We start from the raw sequence: 20,093 nt of genomic DNA, 5'->3' as shown, positions 1-20,093 counted from the left end.
CAACTAGTACTGAGTAATAGACACAAAAGGGATTGAGACAGAAATAGAAATTGTTCAGAGGAAAGCAGGGTGTGAAAAGAACCATTGAGAGACAGTGTCCAACGAGTGGTGTGTCCAACACCTGCACCGCCTATTCACCCAAGTGTTTACACACTGTCATCCACAATTAATGGCTCTCAGGGGTAGGGCTGCCTGCTCTCTGCTGGGGCCCCAGACCCTTCCTGGGCCCTTATGAGTGCCTAATTGAGCATACCACCCTCCTGATTGAATTAACAGCTTGGTCCCAGAGACCTTCACCCCAGTGGAGAGGGGGGTTCAGTCCCTCTGTGCCAGCCGGACGGAGGAGGGGGGGGAAGGAGCAAGGGGTCGAGAGCGCAAAGTTGTCGAAATGTCAGCAAAGCGTGGCCTTTGCTGTTGGCAAAACTAAGCTAGAAATGTGAACTGGGGGCATTCAGAGGTCCCGGTCTTCACAAGGACAGGCCTGCCAGGTGGACGCTGGGTCCTAAGGATGGATGTAGTCGGATTCTGTGGTGAAGTTTTACATTCTTTAATTTGCGAACAAATAAATATCTTTACAGTGAAATGCTGATTACGGGCTTCAGGCACAGAAGTGTTTTTCAGCTATTGATACATTTCTAGGGAAAGCTTGATATGACTATTTCAACCCAGGCTCATTCTGAAAACGTAGTCCCATGTACGTTTCTGGAGGCAGCAAAATACGTTCCAGGAGGTACGTATTTTTGCAGTTTATGTTTACGTGAATCCACGAGAGGCTGCAGTGTACGCTTTTTCATATCTCAAATTACTCTCGCGAGTGCCGTTCGTGCCTGCTGTTCTCGGGTAAACTCAAAAGAGGAAAACTCAGTCGACTGACTGACTGGCTGACTGAATGACTGACCGACCCTCCCCCTTCCCTAAACCCAACCAACAAATTAAAAATGCAATCCAGAAAAAGAAAAGCCCTCATCTAATTTGTATCAAGTTTTTGGATTTTACCACCTTCTCACCCTGTTACTTACTTGTTTTTTTTTTTTTTTTTTTTATTGGATTCTGTTTTTTTCTTACCTGAATTCTGAAACTGTTCTTCACCGGACTCGAACCCTGTCATCGTGGTCATCTCCTCTCTGCATCTCTCTGCGACGTATATGACGAGCTAAGTGGACAAACCAACACAGGCTCATTCTGAAAACGTAGTCCCATGTACGTTTCTGGAGGCAGCAAAATACATTCCAGGAGGTACGTATTTTTGCAGTTTATGTTTACGTGAATCCACGAGAGGCTGCAGTGTACGCTTTTTCATATTTCAAATTACTCTCGCGAGTGCCGTTCGTGCCTGCTGTTCTCGGGTAAACTCAAAAGAGGAAAACTCAGTCGACTGACTGATTGGCTGACTGAATGACTGACCAATTGGCTGACCCACCCTCCCTCTTCCCTAAACCCAACCAACTTTATCGATTGACCCGCCCACCCACTTACTTCCCTAAACCCAACCAACAAATTAAAAATGCAATCCAGAAAAAGAAAAGCCCTCATCTAATTTGTATCAAGTTTTTGGATTTTACCACCTTCTCACCCTGTTACTTACTTGTTTTTTTTTTTATTTTTTTTATTAGATTCTGTTTTTTTCTTACCTGATTTCTGAAACTGTTCTTCACCGGACTCGAACCCTGTCATCGTGGTCATCTCCACTCTGCGACGTATATGACGAGCTAAGTGGACAAACCAACACAGGCTCATTCTGAAAACGTAGTCCCATGTACGTTTCTGGAGGCAGCAAAATACATTCCAGGAGGTACGTATTTTTGCAGTTTATGTTTACATGAATCCACGAGAGGCTGCAGTGTACGCTTTTTCATATCTCAAATTACTCTCGCGAGTGCCGTTCGTGCCTGCTGTTCTCGGGTAAACTCAAAAGAGGTAAACTCAGTCGACTGGCTGACTGAATGACTGACCAATTGACTGACCCACCCTCCCCCTTCCCTAAACACAACCAACTTTATCGATTGACCCGCCCACCCACTTACTTCCCTAAATCCAACCAACAAATTACAAATGCAATCGAGAAAAAGAAAAGTCTGATTTGTATCACGATTTTGGATTTTACCACCTTCTCACCCTGTTACTTACTTGTTTGTTTTATTTTTATTGGATTCTGTTTTTTTCGTACCTGATTTCTGGAACTGTTCTTCACCGGACTCGAACCCTGTCATCGTGGTCATCTCCTCTCTGCGTCTCTCTGCGACGTACATAACGTGCTAAGAGGACAAACTAACCCAGACTCATTCTGAAAACGTAGTCTCGTGGAGGTTTATGTAGCCGAAGGTATGTATGGTTGCATTTAATTTTTTAAAGCGAACGCTACAAGGCGGTATGACGCAGTTCCTTTCGGTGCTTACTGGCTGACTGCTTACCTCTGTGTGCAGAGCTTTCCCGCTGCAACCAGTTTGTCCTGTTAGCTGGTCATGTGCGTCGGCAGATTTGAGGTGCAGTGAGGAGTTGACCACGGCGACGACGAAGAACGGGTTCGAGTCCGGGGAAGAGCGGTTCCAGAAATCAGGTAAGACAAAATCAGAATCCAAAAAATAAACAACAAGGTGAGAAAGTGGTAAAATCTGAAAACATGGTAAAAATCAGACGAGGGCTTTTCTTTTTCTGGACCACTTTTGTAAACTGTTGGTTGGGTTTAGGGAAGTAAGCGGGTGGGCGGGGTCCATCGGTAAAATTGGTTGGATTTAGGAAAGGAGGAAGGTGGGTCGGTTGATTAGCCTGTATATAATAAAACCTATATAAAATACTTTTTTTCCCCAAGGTATCACATACTATAACTTCTCTTTATCGTCAGGTCATCCAGATGCGCATTTACTACAGGAAATACGACATAAATGTGCACCCTGATCTGGGGTGTTTTTCCAAAAACCATCGGTAGCTAACTAAGGTTGCAAGTTGTGTTGTTACAAACATAGTTAGTTGATTTGGCGTTTCCCAAATCCATCGTTCCAATGAACATTAGCAAACTGCGTCGCAAACTTCTATGCTTGCAACTACACCTCTGGAGCTGTAGTTAGAAACATAGTTCCTGGCTATGTGCTATTCCCAGTTACCCCCCCTATGCCCTATTCATTTAAAACGTTCAAACATTTAAACTTGGAATGATTTTTTTTTTAAAGCATTTAGGTCATCTCAGGTGTAATTTGCTTACAAAGCATTTTTAAATTTCAGTTTTACTGATCTTCATGCTTACAATTGCACTCCCTTCGCAGTGCACTTTAAAAACATTGATGTCATTAATGATCTATTATTTAAAAGTGTAATTCACGTTACGTATCAAAAGCTTGCGAAAACAAGATAACAAAGCATTTGTTAATGCTTTTAATTTATACTGGATTATTTATTAAGTATCTGTACTGTATATGACATGAGCTTGTTGGTTAGGACATTTCTGCAGTGGTTTGCATGTGTCAAATTGTAAAAGTAGACTTTTCAAAAAATAAATAAACCAAATCCTAAATAATAAAAATAATAATAATAATAATAATAATCAATAATATTATTTTTATTATTACTAAAGTATATTTTTATTTCCTAATGAATAATAAATATAAAATGTCATTTTTAAATCAATAGACTTATTATTTATTTATTTGTTGATATGAATTATATATGATATTAAAATACGTGTCAGCTTTTGTAAGTGCTTTTATGTTCATTTAGAATAGACTATGGCAGTGGTTCTCAAACTTTTTTCACCAAGTACCACCTTTAAATAAAATTGTCTCTCCAAGTACCACCAAAATGACCAGTATTGAAATAAAGTAGCGTAGTTGGCCAAATTAAGCACCTACAGCTCTGCACAGTTCGAGGCAGAGTCATATTCATATTTCTAAAATTTTTGATTAATTTTTAAATATATATTGCATGTACATATGACATATTTGTAAATTTTTTTGAAATCTAAACATTAATTTGTATTTATTGGTAGGGAACCCATTTTTCTCAGAGGATGTCGAGCTGACAAAACATTGCTGCAGTTCTGATACAAGTTTTATTTATGGAAAACATTTTAAAAAGTCTACTGAAAATGTAATCCATAAAAAAAAATATGAAGCTGATCAGTTGGTTTGTGTCACGTGACTCGAGGTGCAGCATTCTGAAAAGTTAAGATGTTTTCAACTGAGTATACCTGGAAAACGCGAGCGCGCCATGCTGCAGCTCTTTATAATTTTACTGGGTTAAATTTTAAAGCTCAGGTGACTGAGATGTAACAAGAGAATAGTCATTTTCAAAATAAAAGCTTTTTCAAAATAAGTGATCGTTCAGTCTCAGATAATAAATAAATGAAAATAATTAATAATAATTAAACTATAGTTATGCGTCATTTGGATTGATTATTAGCAGCTGATGACTCGATGCACTAAAGTAAACATTCTAAGCACAGCGTTTTGATCGTAGGCTCAGCCTGATCTCACGAGAAAACGTAAGTATTTTATGTTTTGCCAGTTTAGTGGCTAATTCGTACGAATTCGTACGAGTTCAGTCATACGAAATGGTACGATTTTAAAAAGGAGGCGTGGCACCTGACCCCACCCCTAACCCCAACCGTCATTGGGGGATAAGCAAATCGTACTAAATTGTACGAATTAGATCGTACGAATTCATACGAATTAGCCACTAAATGAAAAAGATACGAATTGTCGTGAGATTGTGTTGGTAGGCTTTAGAGAACAGCCAATGCTGATCACATTGTTGTATCGCATACATCAAATGATTAAAATTGTATTTATTTTTTCTTTAATTACTCAGTGATTCCTCCGCGTACCACTAGAAGTAAGCCCGTGTACCACTAGTGGTACTCGTACCACAGTTTGAGAACCACTGGACTATGGAATATTCTTAATGTTTGTAAAGGAAACACAGGCCCTATATGTGCTGTTTACATATGTTTAAATTAATATGGAAAGCGAGTGCATGTTTTTACTAAAACTAATATGGGATTTTTTTTTAATGCGTGTGCGTGTAAAACAAAATCATTTGTACACATAAATGATGGGGTTCTTCTTTAAAGAAGTTGTTACCACCCCGTTTAGAGCATCAGTATGGGCGTTTTACTCTATAACTAACGTGGTTCAAATGATGGATCTGCGACAGAGAAACTACGGGTTTTGGGAAACACACGTAACTACATCGTTCTTTTCCCAAACGATCTATCATACTATGATAGTTCAGCCGCGAGTTACATCCTTGTTTAGGAAACACATCCCTGATGCTGAAAACATACTGGTCTAAAGTCATTTTCACAGTTTTTAGGTGTACAAAAGTGTTCTTGGAGCTTCATTTGGTTACAGCTGAAGCACTGAAGTCATATAGGATGTTTTGACAATGTTTTCGGCTTCTTCCTTTGAACCTCTTGGGACAATTGCTGTCTATGGAGGAGGATTTTTGGAAAAAAAAATATTTTTTTAAATTTTCTGTTAATTTACTGGATGCTTTAGACTGCTGTGCAGTAGAATTTTCATTTATAAACCTGACATAAAAGGACATTTCAAAGGAAATGAAAATTACCTAATTTATTCTCCATCTTGTGGTTTAAAACCTTTATGAATTTATTGCATTTTTTTAACATCTATATTTACTATAAACTATAAACATAGCCCTCACAGGAATGTAAAAAAAAATATTAATTATTGTTGCACAGTGTCACAAAAAATATGCTATATTGATGTGAGTATCTGCAGCTGTGTCCCATCTAGACTTTACAATTAACTGGTCTACTGTTGACACATCACAACCCTTCAGATAATCTGACCACATCCAAGCCCCCAATCACAGAATAGGACATGTCGACATCTCGTCCCTTTTGAACACTATCACCTTTAATGTAAGAACTCCAAAATCTGCCTATTAACAGTGTATTACTGTGTTAAACTCGAAAGCAAGATTAGTTTAAATTAGTCATTATCTTATATTAGTGTCGCTCTGCACAGTTTAGTTCCAACCCTAATTAAACACAGCTGATCAAACTAATTGAGTTGAGACCTGCAGGCAAAGCCGCGGTCACACCGGACTTTTTGCCCTATAGACTTTCATTCATACGCACATAAAAGTGGCAGACTGGAAACACAAGCTCATGCGAGAAGTTTCGCAGTTTGCTGCGTTGCGAAGTTCAAGCTTGGTGAACTCTGACCAGCAAGATTGCATCATGTGACTGTGGGAGACTAATCGAAGATTAAAACACGACCTCTCTGGACAGAAATTTAAAATATGGACACATCGCTCACTTTTCAAATGTCCAATCATCTTGTTTAATCTTGCCCCTTTTTGCAGTGTCGACTACAGAATTTCGCATGCACAAACTCTAGTGTGACCGCAGCATAAATGGGTAAAGTCTAGATCGGATACGTGACCGGTCTGAAGTATGATATGCATATCAACATAGCATTTTTTATGACACTGTATAACAATAATTAATATTTTTACAGTACTGTGACGGTTGAGTTTAGGGTTAGGGTGGGGTTGGGCATTAAAAAATACAATTTATTGGATAATAATAAGTGGCGAATTTGGCATCCTACCACACAACATGACATGTTTGCTATTGCAGCCGGTCTTTTTTTGCAACCGGGAACCCATGTGACATCATGTGTGACGTAGGTTGGTAATTCTAAATCTAGGATATTGTTTTATATCAAAAATGAAGCGCAGCTGCGGCTGAAAAACATAGTTTTAAGGCATTGCAAATGGCGAAGGCGCATCGCACGTCACTTCAGGAGGAGGCGTGAATTCATTTAGCTAAACTGCGACATGGTCATCTTCCGGAAATATTACCAATGATCCATCAGGTAATTTTTTTCCCTCTCTCTCTCTGTTGGTAAAGCTCTGTCAACAAATTTTTTCCTCCATATTCCATAATGCATGTCGCATCGGCCTACGGCAGCTGGATTAGTCCAAAAAGGCGCAGTACTTATTGCGGTTGGGTCTGTTTTTGTTCGGATCATGTTCTCACCATAAACGAACCACTCCAGGGTTTGTTTGAAATCGTAAAGTGACCCCCTCTTCAAGCAGGTCTCTGTACGCTTTCTTGGTCTGCTTTTGGTGCGCACTCGAGTAGGATTGGTACATTCACACCTACCCAATCAAACAGCACCAAGAGGGAAAATGAACTCTAGTGTGATTCAACCAAACTAAATAAGGCAGGTGTGAAAACACACTAATATTCACTGCTGAGACCAAACAACTAAGAGTAATTCATCGATGCACAGCTCTACAAGTCCTGAACTATGCAAGCCAGTGACAATGAAAAAAAACTTGGGCACGACCATTTCTCATATGGCCAAACGTCTTCTGGAAAGCTGCAGTCTTGGCAACGAAGGCTGGAGAATGCTGGACGTCAGCGAAGACTCATCTGTCTCTGGAATCTTACAGGAATCAGACCCAAGCTCTCTGCTTCTCCATGACCACCACAGCTGCTGCTACGGCCTGGTCTGAGATTGTAGAAACCTTGGGATCATCTCGAATGCACATTCATGCATCATACCGCTATGTGATACATTGAGTGTACGCTTTACTAAAAAGATAGGGTTTTAATCTAGTTTTGAACTGCGAGAGTGTGTCTGAGCCACGGACATTATTAGAAAGGCTATTCCAGAGTTTAGGAGCCATAAATGAGAAGGCTCAACCTCCTTTAGTAGACTTTGCTCTTGTAGGTTCTACCAGAAGCCCTGAATTTGAGATCTTAAAGAGCTGGTTGGATTGTAGCAAGACAGGAGGTTCATTGGATAAACAGGAGCTAGATTATTTAGAGCTTTATAGGTGAGGAGTAATATTTTAAAATCAATACAAAACTTAACAGGCAGCCAGTGTAAGAAGGTTAAAATTAGGGTGATATGATCATATTTTCTAGACCTGGTAAGAACTCTGGCAGCTGCATTTTGTACTAGCTGAAGTTTGTTAATAGAGGACGCTGGGCAGCCAGCAAACAGAGTATACAGTAATCCAGCCTAGAGGTCATAAAAGCATGAACTAACTTTCTGCATCTAAGATAGACAGCATGCTTCGTAACTTAGCGACATTTCTCAGATGAAAGAAGGCAGCTTTTGTGACATGGAAGATATAATTTTCTAAAGGTAAATTGCCGTCTAATATAACACGCAGATCTTTTAGAGTAGAGCTAATGCTAACTTTGTAACCCTTTAATTGCCGGTAGTGTTCTCAATGTTCTCATCCCATCTAATGAATTTTGCAGTGCACCTGCATGCTGCGTTGTTTATTTTCCTAGGTTATTTTTCAGACATACATTTATAAGGAAATGTCATGAAGGCTGCTTAGGTTCCAAACAAAACATTTTTAAGAGTCTAAATGAATAATGGAGCTCGGTCCCTAATTTCCAGTAAGTTGGTTGATTCCAAACAATTATTCAACCACGGAAGACATTATTGAGTGAGCAGCTGGGGTTTGTATCCATGCTTTTTATCCACAATAAAGTCCTAAGAGGAAAGATATCATGCTCCAAACCAGTAATTAAATACACGTTTAACAAGTGAAGTTTATGCATAAACTAATTTTGAGAGGATCACGTGATTATGATTTAACACGGCTGGTTCTGCATTAGCTACGTATGATTCACCAATCAGGCCAGTCCTAGCCCACTATAAAGAGCCAGGGTTTTTCCAATACAGTCATCTTCAATTTGAAGAATCCCTCCTTCCACCCCTACCTCTTCAACTTTCCCTCTATGGGGCGGCACGGTGGCCCAGCGGTTAGCACTGTTGCCTCACAGCAAGAATGTCACCGGTTCTAGTCCTTTAACAGGCCGGCTGTCGTTTCTGTTCATAGTTTGCATGTTCTTCCCGTGTTCGCGTGGGTTTCCACCGGGTTCTCCGGTTTCCTCTCACCTTCCAAAAACATGCACTACAAGTGAATTGATCAATCTAAATTTAGCACTACAGTCAAACTCTCATCCTGCAGCATATCTCTTCATAGCATTCATTTTAGTCATCAGCTCTTATCAAGGGGGGAGTTGTCGAGATCTACCTGAGCTCACGGCTCCCCTCTCGCCCTACAAACGGGAGGGAGCCAAGGGCTCAAGGACCTTTTGAGCTCAGGGCTCTCTCCCGGGACAGCATCCCAAACTTGCTTATAATCAATCATCAGCTAAGTGTGAACTCTTAAAATAAAACAGATATCAGTCGACAGATCAAAGCCAAATTATTCATCCTTAGTGGACCATTTTGAAATATCCAACAATCAATTACAACTAGCCCTTTGACTACCGCGCCATGTGCATAATCAAAGTATATTTTAAAACCACAATTACATTGAGTCAAGTTTCTAAATTCTGCTATTTGTTAGCAATAATTTAGCCATGACTTCATGCAGCACGATGGAGATGTCATTCAGTCAGTTAATAGTGCTCATAAACGAAATTCAATCCAGATGAAAAAAGTTGTCTCGATCAAGGCAGAGAAAATTTTTCCAAGGCTTCATCATTTGTAAACCCTATCAACACCACGGTCCTCATCTCTCTAGGACCCCCAGCACATTTTTGGGGCTTTCCATTGCGAATAGTGAACTACACAATGACTATATTTCCCATAAACCCCCACAAAACACGCCACTTTAGATGGCACATGATGTCACTCAGCACTCATAGGCCTTCTGATAAACCCACGGACGGGACCAATTAAACGCACACTGTTCCTACATTGGGTCAGAAGTTTAGTGGGTCATCACAGGCTCCCCCTCTGGTTATCTAATCCAAGTCTATAAAAAGTGTCTCTGGATGCCCCCCCCCGGAATCAAACCGCATCCTGAGTTTGTTTTTCAATTCCATTTAGCACAACTGATAATGCGATGATTTGTTATTGTTGGATTAAACTGGTGACATTTAATAGCCTGTGAGATGTGAACTGGGTTTCATTCAATGCGACATTACGCTCTGGATAATTAAGGCATAGTTCACCCAAAAGTGAAAGTTACTCACCTCTAAGCTGTTCCAAATCTGTATAGCTTTATCATTTTTATTTTCCACATTAAAACAGATTTTGAAAAAGGTATTGGCCAATATTTCCCTTTAATAAAAGAGAATCAGAACAAGGCACCCTATAAACTGTTTAATAATACATTTATGTTATATTCACCTAATATGAGCAATACTTGCATATGTAAACTCACTGGCCACTTTGTTAGGTACACCTTGCTAGTATCATGGGTGTAAATCTGATTTAACAGTGGGGGGGGGGGCATTTTTGTGAAGGGGACACAAATAGTACAACCGAATTGTACTAATAAAGATATGTCACTGCAGTTAAAATGGTTTCATCATTATTATTATTATAGCATGGAGACTACGTCATTATGATTATTTTCAAAGTTTTTCTCAGGTTCAATGACAAAGTAAATCTTTCTTCGAAACTATTTATTGCATTGTTCGTTGTGTTGTTTACAGTCAGCAGACTGACTCCTGAAGCAGAAAAAATGCAGGAAAAGACGTTTTCCATACCATTAAATAACTAACTTTACATTACACTTGTTAAATTAACCGATCATATTGTAAATAGTTGAGCCTGTGAAGTTAATCTGGTAAACAGCCACAACTCAAAAACATTTATTTTTAAAAATTGTTCACCCCAAAAGAATTGTCATTATCCTTTCAATAAAAGCACAACGCCCTTAGCTGACACTGTACATCTGACTGACCCTGCTCTGCCTGTTCCTCAATCATTTCTTTCTCCTTTGCCTGTGATTGAAATTGTGACATTAATATTTAAGCACTCATTCTTAAAGCCAACTTGCTTAATATGTGAACTTTTTGTCCTTGGCGTTTAGGTGCACTGAAAAATGATCTTATCTCCATTTTCTCTGTCATTTCATCCAATGCATGACACTGCAATGCAAGTTTATTTATACTGTGGCACATTTTATACACAATGCTAATTCAAAGTGCTTGACATAAAGAACGCAAAACTATCATAAAAATAATCACAACAATACAAACAAGGAAATAAAAAAGGCTAACATTTTAATTTCAAATCAATTGAGTCACTTAAGAACAGAATAGAAACTGATTGTACAAAAAATACAGTGGGGTTAGTTTAGACGTAGCACAGTGCTCATTTAGCAAATACACCGCTAAACAATATGCTAATTGTGGTCGTTAATGTTAACATTATGCCAAGTCGTCACAAATGAAACAATGCATGGGAAACATGGGAAGTTGCAGTGCACTTTGCGACAAGCTAAAGCTAACTAGAAATTTTTTATCGCTAATACAGCAGATTCATGGACAATTACATCAGTAATCAGCATTTTTGTCGCAACTAATTTATGAACGAGTCTTTATTAACTACATTTAAGAGAATCGCTTTATTTAAGGTGAATAAAATTCAATACGTACTTACCGAAATTCAACATTATCTCAGCCACAGCCGCACACCTGACGTGTTTGTGTGTAGGTGAGAAGAGCTGGGGAAAGCATGCAGTGGATTGAACCATTCTGAGGAAGGGGAGGGGAACTCAACTGTTTCTAATTACATTTTAAATAATAAATGCGGTTTTCTTTCTACTTAGATAATAATTTTAGGTATATATAACTATATTTTTCACAATTGAGAGTTTTATTTTTTATATATTTAATTTTTTGGGGGGGAGGGGGGACAATCCTCGGATGGGAGGGGACATGTCACCCCAACCCCCCTTGCCATTTACGCCCAAGACCTCTTTTTTTCATTCAGAAGATTTTAGAACTGAAACTTTTCTTATAGCATAATACTTTTTTTGTGTCATTATTTTGGGGGTCAAAATGGCATCAAGGTTGGACGTCAAGGTTTTGACATCAAACCACTTCGCAGTTTTGACGTGTTTTATGATGCTTGATGTCAATTTGATGTTTCCATAAATTCCATATACTGCCTTTAAACAAGTCTTAACTTATGCTTTTAATTAGGATTTTTTGAAAATTCTGATTACAGAAGCAAATCTTTCATTGATTTTGGATCCTTATTCTATCTTAAAAACTGTATCTAATGAAAGTGCATCACCAAGAGGTGACAGTCTAGTGCGATTTGGGAAACAGCCACTAGATGCTGCTAGTGTCACGTGGCGGCCATTTTAGAATGAACATTTCAATAGAACAGCAGCATATTATAAGTCTGTAAAATAAACTATTAAAAGTGCTAATGATTGATATAGTAAGTGTTGTATTGACATCTTTCAGGTTGTACCTCAGCTTTAATGCGCTTTTTAAAAAAATAAATAAAAAACAAAGCAGCTGATTGCCATCGCCACAGCAATAAGATCCGATGGATGGTCAATCACTTTCACTCCAAAATGGTGGAATCGCGGGGCTGTTGCTGGGCCCTGCTGTTGCAATGGAATGTTCTATTGAGTGTCGCCTCTTGGTGATTCTAAGCTCTTTGATCTAATCAAGTAAATATTATATTGTATCAAGTTCAACAATCCACTCTCACGTCTGTTACCAAGCAACAAACCCTGCTTGAGCTGCTAATGAGTTAGACATAAGCTGTGTCCCAAATCGTATACTTATGCACTATTCTACGCCATTTTGTAGTATAAATAGTGCAAGTAGTGTGTTCACACTAAAAATAATAAGTGTACTTTAATTACCCGGATGATGCACTCAATCAGCTGCTAAAATGAAGTGTGTAATGATGGACACTTCACGCACTCAACGACCGCAGGCTTGCTTACATAGCGGAAGGGGCGGAGCTATCAGGCGCATATGTTGGATAACTTTATTTATTTTGGATGGTAAAAGCAAAATTCTCCTACAAGAGTGATTATAGCGCCTCCCGATGGTGAATGCGGCAATTCTCACGGCAGGTATTATTTAATATTTCGGTCGTTTATTTCACTGATTTGGCGACCGTCAAACGTCATCAGGGAAACGGATTGAATTTCCGCTTGGTAAAAAAACATTAGTGTGCCATCTGGGTTGCCACTACATACATGTAGGCTGCGTCCGAAACCGCCTACTACTCAGTAGGTACTGCATTTGAATTTAAACGTACGACTCGGCCGTTAGAAATGTACATTCTATACAGTATGAATGTGAAAAGTATGAATGGAATTCGGTCATACTACATCCGCCATTTTGTCATGGTCACGTGACCTACCTGCGTCAGTTGCATCGCCTCACTTGTATTCATAAATTCTCTCATGGGGCATTATGGGGTAGCGCAGCGTGCATGGGATGCGCACTTTAGAATCTCGCCGGAAGTAGTAAGTCATCCGGGTACTTCTCGCATACTGATTTTCGAATTCTATGAATTTGGACATACTACTCGGCTCGCATACTGGTTTTAGCATACTATATAGTATGGAAGTATGCGGTTTCGGACGCAGCCTTACTATCCTGTTGAGTGTGTAAGTGCATAATATAGTGCATGAGTGCATAGTGTATAGTGTGCCATTTGGGACGCAGCGAAAATAAACTTGTTAAACAAAACTGGTTATGTTCCGAAATGCTTTGTTGTTCTCTGTATTGCTAGTTACAGTTCCTAACTGTAATATAATGTTGGATGGCAGTCTGTAATTACTTTTAAGTGTTTTGTTGTTGAAATGTAACATTTTCAGGGTTATCCAAAAGTCCTTGTACCATTACCATGTTCACTTCTAATTTTCAATCATCAGTAAATGTATGCCATTGTTTGACATAAATAAACAGGGGGACGAATAATTCTGACTTCAACTGTACTGTGAAAATTTCCTTGCTCTATTAAACGTAGTTTGGGAAATATTTAAAAAAGAAAGAAAAAATCAAAGGGGGCTAATAATTCTGACTTTTTCTATTTAAATCATAATTGCTTCAAATAATAGGAAGAAGACCCTGCTGAAAAAATCCAGCTTAAACCAAGCCTGAGCTGGTTGGCTGGTTTTAGCTGGTTGACCAGCCTGGTTTTAGAGGGGTTTTGGCCATTTCCAGGCTGGTTTCCAGCCATTTCCAGCCTGGTCTTAGCTGGTCAGGATGGAAAATGACCAGTCAAATCCAGCTAAAACCAGCTTGACCAGCCTGGTTTAAGCTGGACATAGCTGGTTTTGGCTGGACTCCCAGCTTGGCTAGGCTGGTCAAGCTGGTTTTAGCTGGTCATCTCCCAGCTTGACCAGCTAAGACCAGGCTGGAAATGGCTGGAAACCAGCCTGGAAGTGGCCAAAAGCCCTCAAAAACAAGCTTGGTCAACCAGCTTAAACCAGCTAACCAGCCTAGGCTGGTTTAGGTTGGATTTTTCAGCAGGGCGAAGAAAAAGAAAAAAAAAAGAAATGTTTTTCTTTTCCATAGAAAATAAATTCATCTGTTCATTCATTCATCAAAGTGTATTTTTTGGAATTTTTACTTGGCAGTTGAGTGAATTGTTGCAGATTAATGTTTTGTTAATGACATTTTTTGTGATAGTTCTGAGTATAGTTGTTATTGTGTGTATATGTATGTATGTATGTATGTATGTATGTATGTATGTATGTATGTATGTATGTATGTATGTGTGTGTATGTCTAGTGTAAAGTTTATTTTATTAAGTGCCCAAATAGTTCAACCAATATGAAAATTCAGCAATTGTTTATTCACCTTTTACCTTTTCAAAAACTTTTTGCATCGCTTTCTTCTGTTTAACACAAAATAAGATATTTTGAAAAATGCTGGTAGCTGCATCTATTTACTTATCTGCATCTTATTTAATTGTTTTCCTACTACCGAAGATGATGGGTGCCAGCAACCAGTATTATTCAATATCTTCTATAGACAATAGAAAAAATTAACTCAAAGGTTTCAAACTGATGATGTAGAGTAAACGATGAGGTATTTTTTTTCTATCTCGGGTTAGCTGTCCCTTTAAGATTGAAAAATTAGGCTGCGCTGATTTTACCATAGACATATTATCTTTGAGTATAGCGCCCTCTAGTGTAAAGATAAGCTTATTACAGAATTGGACAGACTGCCGCTGTCAGATTGTTTTTCTCAATAACCCCTGCTGCAGCGTTTCGCAAAAATACTCATTTGAATGCAGTCTGGTATGTTACATACTTAAAGATGCATATTAAATAACGCATTCTTGGCCATAGGCATCACGACAGCACGTTCACTCTCTGTTCATATGGACAAAGGGCTGAATGTGGACGGTATTTTTAGAGCAGAGTCACACGGAGGCGGAGCGCGGATGCTTCACGGCCAAAGATGCGAATGTCAAACAGCAGGTGGAGACTGACTGCTGAAGGAAAGAAACCAGACGAGAGCCGACACATACTATTAAACCTATTCGATGGAGAAGAGAGGAAAATAACAGTGATGCGCTCTGAATGAGTGGGCCGGGAGAGCGGTAAGAATCTTTTCTTTAAGGTCGTGATATTTTGGCGATGTCGTGCGCTGTTTTTGTGGGCAAGTGATTTCTAGCGCATTCGTGTAATCAGATATTATTGCGCTGCTGGGTGTGAGGAGAACCGCATAGACTACTGTATGTGGTATCAAAACATCTGCTCTGGAAAATAATTTGAGAAGTGAGAGGCTGTTTTGTGTAATTCTGTTTTAGATGACACTTGCTAATGCAGCATGTCTGTTAAACAGCGTTTGTTTACTGTACAAACATCTGCCTTTTTGGGGCCTATAGACCTATTTTGGTAATCAAAGCTTACGATAGATGGGATACATATGCTAAATGTCACTAAAGTCATGGAAATATGGCATGTTTTGGACATTAAAATAACAAAATTGTACGTTTGATAGATAGATAGATAGATAGATAGATAGATAGATAGATAGATAGATAGATAGATAGATAGATACATACATACATACATACATACATACACATGTGTATTTCTGTTTTAGATGACTTTGCTTATGCAGCATGTCTGTTGAAACAGCGTTTGTTTACTGTACAAACAACATCTGCTTTTTTGGGGCCTATAGACCTATTTTGGTAATCAAAACTTACGATAGATGGGATACATATGCTAAATGTCACTAAAGTCATGGAAATATGGCATGTTTTGGACATTAAAATAACAAAATTGTACGTTTGATAGATAGATAGATAGATAGATAGATAGATAGATAGATAGATAGATAGATAGATAGATAGATAGATAGATAGATACATACATACATACATACATACACATGTGTATTTCTGTTTTAGATGACTCTGCTTATGCAGCATGTCTGTTGAAACAGCGTTTGTTTACTGTACAAACAACATCTGCTTTTTTGGGGCCTATAGACCAATTTTGATCATCAAAGCTTGCGATAGATGGGATACATATGCTAAATGTCACTAAAGTCATGGAAATATGGCATATTTTTGACATTTAAATAACAAACTTGTACGTTAGATAGACAGACAGACAGACAGACAGACAGACAGACAGACAGACAGACAGACAGACAGATAGATAGATAGATAGATAGATAGATAGATAGATAGATAGATAGATAGATACATGCATACATAGATAGATAGATAGATAGATAGATAGATAGATAGATAAACAGACAGACAGACAGATAGACAGATAGATTGATAGACAGACAGATAGATAGATAGATAGATAGATAGATAGATAGATAGATAGATAGATAGATAGATAGATACATAGATACATAGATAGATACATAGATAGATACATGCATAGATAGATAGATAGATAGATAGATAGATAGATAGATAGATAGATAGATAGATAGATAGATAGATAGATAGATACATGCATAGATATATAGATAGATAGATAGATAGATAGATAGATAGATAGATAGATAGATAGATAGATAGATAGATAGATAGATAGATAGATAGATAGATAGATAGATAGATTTGCTGTACAAACAACGTATTTTATTGACCTATATAAAACTATATTGTTTTTAAGGCATCCAGTCTATTCATTTCACAAACCCAACTGAATTTAAATAACCAATAGGAAATGATAGGTAAGAATGCATCATTTTAATAATAAAATATGACCTAGAAGTTTGGCAATTGTGTTTATGAGCAGATAGATAGATAGCATGACACATATTGAGGTTTTACATACATGCATGATTGCATCTGAATCACAAACTCTAAAAATAGCAACTCTTTGAGTTCTTTTATATTGCCCAGCATGCATGTGTAACCTAATTACCCCGAAGCGGGAAGCGTCATCAAATGCAGAAGCAAAGCGTAAAAAATATGCATGCATGTGCAAGCTTTGTGGCGTCCCTCAACCTTAGATAGCACTCTTAAGCCTTGATCTCTACACAGAACATAATAATCCCTGTGATTCCATGATAGAAAATCTGCTTGTGGGTTATCCATCACCATCATTGAAACACTGCAGTATTCACTCTTTTTCTGCTTTATATTGTACAGTGAACCATGGTGGACCCATTGGAACCCGATGACCAGAGTAAATTCAGGGGGGCCCAGTTTGAAAGCCCAGCTGCTGCCTCTGAAGCACCATGTCTACCTGAGCCAGGTGATGATAAAGATGTTAGTGTGGATTCCAGCCCACAGACATCACCGGGTACTGACCCTGTACAAAGCTCTCAAGAACCATGCCAGCAGCAAAACAGTCAATCAGAAGAGGTAAAACTGCATCTGGACCTTTACAATTTTGATTCGCCAGTTGCAGAAGGTAGTCGGTATGTACTGACAAGCCCTCGCTCTCTCGAGGCATGTGCACGATGTGGAGTGAAACCTGTGGAACTTCTGCCACGTCCACTGTCTGATTTTGCACGAGAAGCACCTGGCCGCAGCATGCGTGTCGCAACAGGAATGTTTGAGATATATGAGCGGGATAGACATGCTAAACTCCGTCACTGTAGAGAAGAGAGAGAGCGGATTATCAGAGAGGAGAAAAGGCGATTTCTGCAAGCAGCTCTCAACAATAATAGTGGTACACTGGCTTCAGAGAAGTCTGAGGACACTGTAAATGCTGCTTTGTCTCAACAAACCAATCATAGTGTAACAAATCCAGCCCCCAAAATGGCTCCACCTTGTAGCACCGCATCCAAAAAACAATCAACATCAACTGCTCCTAAAAGCGTGATAGCAGGATCCGGACAAGTGACTTCAGTATCCATATCAAGTTCTCCTCCGGCCTCAAAATCTAGTCCAGTGAACTCTGCTGCTCCTTCCAAAGTAACCTCTGCAAAAAAGTCCAAGTCACTTGAAGTAGAATCTGGGAGAAAACCTTCAGTAATCCAACGATCAATTCAGTCAGTTCCTGGAGGACAGGGTCAAAAAAAACCTACCACAAAGGCTCCAAATACTTTCCCCAGATCAATACCAAAGCCTTCTTCTTTTCCAAGGACACCAACTTCACTTGCTCCAATAGTGTCGAAATCTGCTGTCCAAAGTCCTGCTAATGGCATCACGGGTACATTTGGGCAGCATAATGGACATATTATCTCCAAGTCAAAGGTTAGGTGCAGAAGCCATTCTCTGGAGTCTTTGCAGCGAAGGCGTGACACATTTAGTTCTTCTACTGCTTCAACCACAAACACAACAACTACCACGTGTACCTCCTCTGAGTCTGCTTCTTCATCCTATAGCTGGGATGGGGCAAGAGATCACTGGGCTAAAACATCAAGCCCTCGTGCCCGCACTTTAGCTACATTTAACTCCCTGATGGGTCGCAGTTTGAGCTTGGGAGACCTTAGCCATTCTCCACAGACTACGCAAAAAGTGGAGCGCATTGTGAAAGAGGTGAGGCGCAGAGGACTTAAAGCTGTTCCTGAACGTGACCGAAAGATTGCTGCGTTAATGCTAGCTAGGTACCAAGAGGAGGATATAATGAGCCAGACACGCTATGTAGCACACCTGCAATGGGATAGTGAGCGGCGAGTAGAGGAGCTGAGAAGGGAACGTGAAGATCGTGAGAAGCAGAGGGCCGTGCAGCAGTGCCAACGTGCATGGCAATCACAAGTTTCAACCAGACAGCGCTGGCTTAATCAGCAGGAGCGTGAGGCTGCTGATGCGAAACTTCGCCAAGCTGTGGAAAATGAGGAGCGTTGGAAGGAGTTGGCTGAGCAACAAGAACGCAGCCGCTTGCAGAAACTGCAACAGGCTGCCCGCGAGGAGAAACACAAGAAGGCATTACAAGAACAGAACCTTAAAGCTCTGGAAGAGGAGCGAGCTGCCATTCTTGAGCAAGAGAAACTGCTCCTCAAGGAGAAGCTGACAATTGCTGAGCTGAAGCGACAGGAGCGAGAGCACCAGATTCAAGAGGAGCGTCGTGGACTCAACCGTGCTGAGAAGAGACGGCATGCCGCTCTCATCCAAGAAATTGCGCGCCGTGAAACAGACGAGCGTGAAGAAGCACGGAGAACAGCGGATGAGAAGCTAAGCAGGTCTTTGGAGAACTATGAGCAGATACAAGAAAAACGAGCGCAAGAGCTGAAGGAGAAAGCTAAACGAGAAGGAAAGCTGATCCAGAAAGCGAGACGCAGTGCCGAAATACGTGAGCAACAGCAGAAAGAACAGATGGAGGCAAAAGCTAGGGAAGCTGAAAGACGAGCACAACAAGCCGCTCAAGTAGCTGAAGAACGGGCTCGGGAGAAGGCCCAACGTGCGGTGCAAAGCAGGCAGGAAAAAGAGCGACTTCAAAGGCTTAACCGCCAACGGGTGGAAGAGGAAGAGAAAATGCGCCGCTTAGAATTGTTGCAGTCCATCGAGCGGAAACTGGAAAAAAGTGAACAGATTTTCAGAGAAAAGCGTGCAGTGTTGGAAAGTGCCCGATCAGTGGCACGTGCGTCTTTCCACGTGCGGGATCGTGTTCGCGAAGAGACGAACATGCGCACCTTTGACAAGATGGCCCTGGAGGCTCAGCTACAAGCAAATTTAGTTGAAAAGTGAGCATTTCAACTGTGAAGCTTATTTGCTTTTTCCATGCACCTCTGTGTAGAAATAAGCTGTGCTTGAGCCTACATGCTAGCCCCACCACCAAATTACAGCAACACTTTTGATGGTCATGCCATCTAAAGATTCATTAACTCCTGATGCTGGATCATTTTCATCATGCCACCTGAAGAAATATTTTTCTGTATTTATATGTTTTAAATGTTAACCTAAGAACTGTGTGCTTATGTGTGGATGATCATATTGATG

General features: G+C 39.8%; 1 protein-coding gene across 5 annotated transcripts in view; it reads left to right on the top strand.

Annotated features, from left to right (window-relative positions):
* Window positions 1-15,192: 15,192 nt before the first annotated feature.
* ccdc177 (coiled-coil domain containing 177) overlaps window positions 15,193-20,093 on the top strand; it is a 12,160-nt gene continuing 7,259 nt past the window's right edge. For 3 of the 5 annotated variants that reach the window (XR_012392922.1, XR_012392921.1, XR_012392920.1), the window contains exons 1-2: window positions 15,193-15,323; window positions 17,355-20,093. The exon at window positions 17,355-20,093 is cut by the window's right edge and continues 386 nt beyond it. Coding sequence is in view for 1 of the 5 variants with exons in the window: in XM_073927666.1 (XP_073783767.1) it covers window positions 17,361-19,837 (2,477 nt within the window). In the remaining 4 variants the exon portion in view is untranslated. The remainder of the gene's footprint in view (window positions 15,324-17,354) is intronic. The other 2 variants (XR_012392923.1, XM_073927666.1) reach the window with 1 other exon arrangement.

The sequence above is a fragment of the Danio rerio genome, chromosome 17 (assembly GCF_049306965.1).
Source record: "Danio rerio strain Tuebingen ecotype United States chromosome 17, GRCz12tu, whole genome shotgun sequence".
NCBI classification, from domain to species: Eukaryota; Metazoa; Chordata; class Actinopteri; order Cypriniformes; family Danionidae; genus Danio; species Danio rerio.
This window is presented reverse-complemented; position numbering and strand designations above follow the sequence as displayed.